Genomic DNA, 6,393 nt, shown 5'->3' on the forward strand with positions numbered 1-6,393 from the left:
GTATAGTACACAAACTGGTCCTTTCATACGATCACTATTTTGTATAGCTTCTGCTCACACCTCAGACAGTCTCAGAAGCTATTTAATTAAGATTGATTGCATACCTTTTTGTTTTGTGTGTCATTTTTCCTGTAATAAAACATATATTTAATGTGTTCAGACACTTCTGACTGGCAGTACTGATCTGTAACGCTACAAGTTCTTATTAGAGAATTCTAAGTACATGCAAGAAACTGCTGCCATCTAGTGGTGATAGGCAGAAATGGTGGCAAACTGGATATTTAATCAGGAAAGCTGCACTCAGAAAGGTCACTCACTGTATCATATATAAAATTCAATTCACACAATTTCAAATAAGTACTTAAATAATCAAACGTGTTGCTCTTTAATGCTCATTAAATCATAAATCATATCAATAACACCAACAATTACATTCTGATTTTCTTTTACAAAAGTGGTTTTGACACTGAAAGCAAGCTCAAGCTTATCAAAAGCAATGGCTCCCATTATTATTAGCGCAGTAACAATTTTGCTGGTTAATTTATTCCTCAAACATTTTAGTACTCCGTATAAAAAGTGTCTGCAAAAAAGCCAAATACTTATACACACATCGTGGGGGAAAAAAAGCAGCAATACTTTGGTCCTCACACGAAGACAACATGATTCAATGATTAATCAGAACACAACATGACTCAAATCCCTACCAAATCCATCACAAATACAAACAACAGTGTATAGCAAATAAAGACTTTTTTTTTGTTTTGTTTTCATTTAGAATATACAACCCAGTTACAATACTTTCTCTTTTATAACACAAAGAATGATAAAACTCATTCCTTAATCACACCGGCTGAAAACCGGGCAACATTTCAACTCATTTCACATCAATACAGTTTAATAGAGAAACGTCGAGCAGTGTTCGTTAGAAAAGCACACACAAATTTAACCCCATGTTTATTCAGATTCTGAAATTTAACTCGACATAGACTATATAAGTGATGGTATGGGGAAACCAGTGGTATCTTCCTGTGACTGAAGTGTATGTATGTATGTATGTATGGGAAATGTAAGTTTTCTGCCGATTATATACTTTAACACCACTAATTTAGGAAAATATAACTATACAGTATTTTACAAAACAGAATAAAAAAATGTTTAATTTAGTTTATTTTGTAACCTTGCCGCTGTTGTCTGCCTGTAAAGATCGTGTTCTGTAAGGAATCGGTTTCACAAACACAGCGGTCAGTCTGTTTAAAGACCTTACTAGTGTGCTTTTGTTATTATTGGATCAAGTAGTTGCACTGCTACATCCGTAGCGATATGGACATCAACCTGATTCGATCTAATTCAGTTTGTACCGGCTGTCAAAATGTCCGCAACGCGATCACATCAAATCAAATCATCATCAAAACATAGAAGAGCACTTACATGTTCACATGAAATACATTAACGAAGTATTTCTTCACCGATGTTAGCGTGGAGAGAGATCAGTCGAGTGAAAAGATGACGATGAGGCTTGTGTTTAAACTTGTGATGAAACAGAGACTGATGTGGATGATGCTGAGAATCGAAGCAAGAACTCATTTCCCCATTATAAACTTATAGTTCTTTATAATTTGGCAGTGGTGTTGTTTTTTTTCCCATAAGATATAAATGAACAGGTCTTTCAAGCAGGGTGTGTTTTTTTTTTTTTTTTTTTTAAAGTAGAATTGTAACGAGATCTTTACATGTATGTTTCTCTTTTGACTTTTTGGGGTGACTGAGCTTGGGGTAACTAAAATGTGAAGGGTTTTCCCAGGCTGCCACACATATACAGTATGATGGAATGATGGGTGGCAAAGGTGCACACCCATAAACAAGAGCAAATCGAACACTCAGGCCAACACTAAGGTTAACGGTAACCATTTGTCTTAAGAGTCGCAAGGTTATCTGAACAAATCTGAGCAGTACTGAGGCTGAGGATTAAAATAAATACACATTACTCAAGTGTCACTGTGTCAGCAGAATGGAGTTCAATATGTGGTGATAGTCTTGTATAGTCCTACATCTTCTTAAAGCTCTTTTTTTACAGATGATTGAAGTCCCTTTGTAGAAAACAAAACAAAACAAAACAAAACAAACAAACAAACAAAAAAAAAACCCCAGCACTACAGTACATCTTATGGTTTTGTTTGCTCAGTGGCAATCCAGCCGTTCAAAGATGCCTATAGTCATTTGTGCGACACACAGGCAGAGAGAAAAGAAAAACAAACACACCTAAAATGGCCCATCAATCTATAATAAATAAGACAACTTTATGAATTCAGCAGGCATAGAAAATCTTAAAAAAAAGACAATCAAAGCTGAAGAAAACCTTCAAAGGAAAGTAATAGCATTGCAGTTTTCCCATTCATAAACAATCGCGTGGTTCATTCGGACAATCCAGTCTGCTGTAGTAATGCACGTCATTACACAGCAATAAAACACTATAAAAAAAAAATCTCTGAACAGCCCTGGATAGTAAACAATCACAGGTTAGATTGAAGTGCACTCAAAGAAAGGAAGTGCCTAATGAAGGTCCTTCTTTTCTTCTTCAAATACTCTGACCAGTTCTATCACTGGAGTTCATTCTTGGTCTTTTATTGTGCTTGGATTATTATTTTTTTCCTCAAGTATCCTTGTGTGTCGAGTACACGTGCTGTCCATAGATAACCCAGCAAAAAAAATTAAAAGCTGGCTCGGGTAATCCTCCACAGCATGAGAGGCATACGGCATTAATTAGACACTTAAATGAGACACACCAGCTTCATAAAGCTCTAATAGATCTCCAAACCTGGTCAGCTACAGTCACTATGGCTGCTATAGTGTCTATTAAGCTGCTATATATTGTGTGTGTATGTGTGTGTGTGTGTGTGTGGTGTGTGTGTGGTGTGCGCGTGTGCGTTTTGACGCTACCCCTGTGTGAGGGTCAGCTCAGGAGGACAGCTTGGAGTAACTGGGCGGCGAAAACTTGCGCTTCAGGTACTTGATGATGTACAGAGGCAGGCAGCTGATCAGCGTGATCACACACACCTTCCACAAGAACGTCTCCGTCGTGATGAACGACAGATCTGGTGGAACAACATAAGCGAAGAGAGAGAGAGAGCGAGAGAGAGACAATTTCAGATCAGATCGGTGCTGCAGTGCTGATCTGCTACATCTAGCGTGTTATCATGTATGACTGTTAATGGGTCTGGTACACGGTGATACAAGTGAGTAGTGATGGTGGAATGTTCTGGAAAAGGAAGAACAAGAGTCACTGATTCAGAGCGGAGTCATAGCACATCTCCTGATAGGCACGGCGCATGAGACTATGAGTGAGAGGTGATTTTGGGGAAAGGACATGCGTCTGAGCGAGGGAGTCCACGAGAGGTCAGAGAACAGAGGACCTACCCAGGAAGGCTCCTAAGGACACTCTACCTATGCCTGAGTGAAAGCCATGGCGCAAAGAAGCAGGAGGGAGAAAGGCAGGAGGGTGAGAGACAGAAAGAGTGCAAAGAGCTTAGATATGTGGACTAGACATTAATTGAGACACTACTATACCACAGTGGTGCTGGATTCTCAAATCTGATTTGTAAGAATTGTGTCGATTACTTGTCTATAAAAGAAGCTCTGTCGATAATGCCGGCTGCAAGGTAATTCACAGGTTTATATGAATGTGCTTGTTCTAATACGTTATTGTTTCTATAGTAACAATTTACACAAGGACTTGGACAAGGAGAATAACTTTTATTTGCTTATATTTACATTCGAGGTCTGCAAAACAAGTTAGCTCCTGCTTTGGTGAGTGTTATTCCCTCACCAAACTTAAAGTTAAGTTAATAAGACATGGTCATGTTACCGGGAAACCGCAAAGCCGTCTTTATTTTAGTCTTTCCTGCGCAGGAATACTTAAAAGTTTCAGCTTTACCTCTGACTGGTACAAAACGCTGACCCTGTAGACTCCTTCCAAAGGTACATTCACACACACAGCGCCTTCATCACAGCAAGTCGCCAGTTGCTGCACTATGAAGCCGCCAGTACGCGTTCCTACTACTGGTTGCCATAGTAACATGGCAAGTCTTCTTGCCGCTAACATTCTGGAGGGAAAGCGTTTATATATAAAATTCCCCAGTGTATATATACACATCATATCCTACGAGATGAAGGAGAATCAGTGTGTGCTCTTTGCCATTGTGTTCATCTATCTGCTCCGAAAACGCAAAACGGATCGCATGGCGGATCACGACCGTCCTACTGCCTTCATACCCGTTTGTTCGCTGTACAAAGTCGCTCTAAATTTGCATAAAGTTAAACTTTTCTGGACTTTGTCACGTTGCTCGACACACCCACATCCAGTCACCAACGGTCGCAGTCTCTCATGTCGCCGGAAGTCACCAGCGCTCATTGAAAATGAATGGTTTCCAGTCGGGTTGTAGCTGAATGCACCTTTAAAAATACTAAATAAAGGTCTCCTCACTGAAAACCTCACAATTTCAAAATTTACACACATTTTTAATTCATTTATTGAGTGCATGCTGCATAAATCTGTTTGTGAGATTTGTATAGAAACAATATAAACCTGTGATTCGCCTGGCAGCTTTAACTAGTGTCAGAGCTGATGATATAGAGAATTAATCAGCAACATGCGGTCAACTAAGCATACACCTGCGATGCCATAACTATTATGTTATTATTATTATTATTCAAATATTGAATAGGTCTGGTATAATTAACCTACCACTAACAATACTCAGCTAATCTTATGAATATTATTACACCTTTCTGGATACTCGTCAAATGTATTTCACAAAAGTGGTTTATTAAGTGTGAGTGCGACTTTTAAGCAAAGAAAATCGAGTTGCAGGAATTCTTACCAAAGTACTCGTTTAGAAAGGCGAGCGAGGCGAGGTAGCAGCCGAGGCTAAAGAACTCCGCCACCACCATGAGCCAGTGCCAGGTTCGGACAGTCAGAGCCACCATTAGCAGCTCGGTAAGAATCAGAGCTGTGAATGAGATGGCCACCACATGTACAAACTCCTGATCGAATAGCACTAGGGCACCGTACATCAGGATGCCCCCTGGTGGAGAAAAAGGAAATAATTCAATCTTTGTGGTCAATCACTGATTAATGTACAGCACATAACTATATGACAACATAACCTAATGGTTCAATTTCTTTCAAAACATTTGAGATATAATCAGCAACTGAGAATATGGACGGATTTTTGTAAAAGCAGTAAACCTGTGTTTGCTACACCACTCTGATCCACACATAAAAGTTCTCACACATGAGAAATTAACACAGATTTTCATCTGGAGTCTCTGCTTTAACGCCGCTCCCCAAAGCCTACTGTATCAGTCTCCTTTTTCATTTTCATCATAAACGGCACCCCGGCTCAGCCTAATGGCCTCTGACTGATCGCATAATTGCGCCTCTTCATGTGGGGCATTCCTCCGAGTTAACTGCCGGATTAAATGAGGCCGTCACTAGACCCGTCACTAGACCCCACTGTCGCTTTTCTCTGTATATCGAGGTTTAATTAAAAAGCGGGAGCTGTCGGGATGTCACGCTCGGACAGGGACACTGATCTCTCTCGCTCACTGCACGGCCGGATCCGTTTACGTGACAGATATGTGTCTAGTACTCCAGAGCTTCCCGGATAAAAGTCTATCAGAGACACAGGGCATGGTACATTTGCACTAATATTGCTGATTAGGGATTCATTATGGATTGGATGTTTTTATGATTTTGCTTTAGCGTGAAGATAATTAAGTGTTTGCTTCTGTGAAATCAAAAGGATATCAATGGATATAGCTGAAGGAACTGGTTAAGACACTTGCAGAGGGTGTGAGTTTCATGCTATGCCTCGAGTTTATTTTAGCCAAGATCACAAGTGCAAACCTACTCTCAGTAAGGGCATTAAACACCAGTACCAGTCGGCACTACTGAACACAAAAAGGAATGAAGACACATGCCAAAAATCAGGAGATGTTTTACCTTGATACACACTTATCAAGACCCAAATAAGAAAGGTTTTAAATGACAAGGAGCGTCCCTAAAGCAAAGGAGAGAATCAAAATTGAAATTGTTGACATGTATCAATCAAAGCAAAGAAAATAAATCTACATACACATATACATATATATATATATATATATATATATATATATATATATATATATATATATATATATATATATATACACACACACACACACACACACACACACATACATATGTATATCAGCCTAATATTTATGTTTTTATTCATCAGAGAAATTGGTAGTAGTTATTTCGTCAAGTCTACTCCTCTTGTGAATGAAGTGGAGGGTGGTTTTTGAAGGTGGTTAAGTGTATTTTGTGGAATTACCTTGGTAAGGTCTTTATACAGC

General features: G+C 39.2%; 1 protein-coding gene across 1 annotated transcript in view; it reads right to left on the reverse strand.

Moving 5' to 3' along the window:
* Positions 1 to 358: 358 nt before the first annotated feature.
* atp9b (ATPase phospholipid transporting 9B) overlaps positions 359 to 6,393 on the reverse strand; it is a 51,115-nt gene continuing 45,080 nt past the window's right edge. The window contains exons 26-29 of the mRNA XM_017454839.3: positions 6,372 to 6,393; positions 5,999 to 6,056; positions 4,875 to 5,078; positions 359 to 3,089 (exon numbers count right to left, since the gene is read on the reverse strand). The exon at positions 6,372 to 6,393 is cut by the window's right edge and continues 87 nt beyond it. Coding sequence (XP_017310328.1) covers positions 2,953 to 3,089; positions 4,875 to 5,078; positions 5,999 to 6,056; positions 6,372 to 6,393 — 421 coding nt within the window. The 3' untranslated portion in view covers positions 359 to 2,952. The remainder of the gene's footprint in view (positions 3,090 to 4,874; positions 5,079 to 5,998; positions 6,057 to 6,371) is intronic.

The sequence above is a fragment of the Ictalurus punctatus genome, chromosome 24 (assembly GCF_001660625.3).
Source record: "Ictalurus punctatus breed USDA103 chromosome 24, Coco_2.0, whole genome shotgun sequence".
NCBI classification, from domain to species: domain Eukaryota; kingdom Metazoa; phylum Chordata; class Actinopteri; order Siluriformes; family Ictaluridae; genus Ictalurus; species Ictalurus punctatus.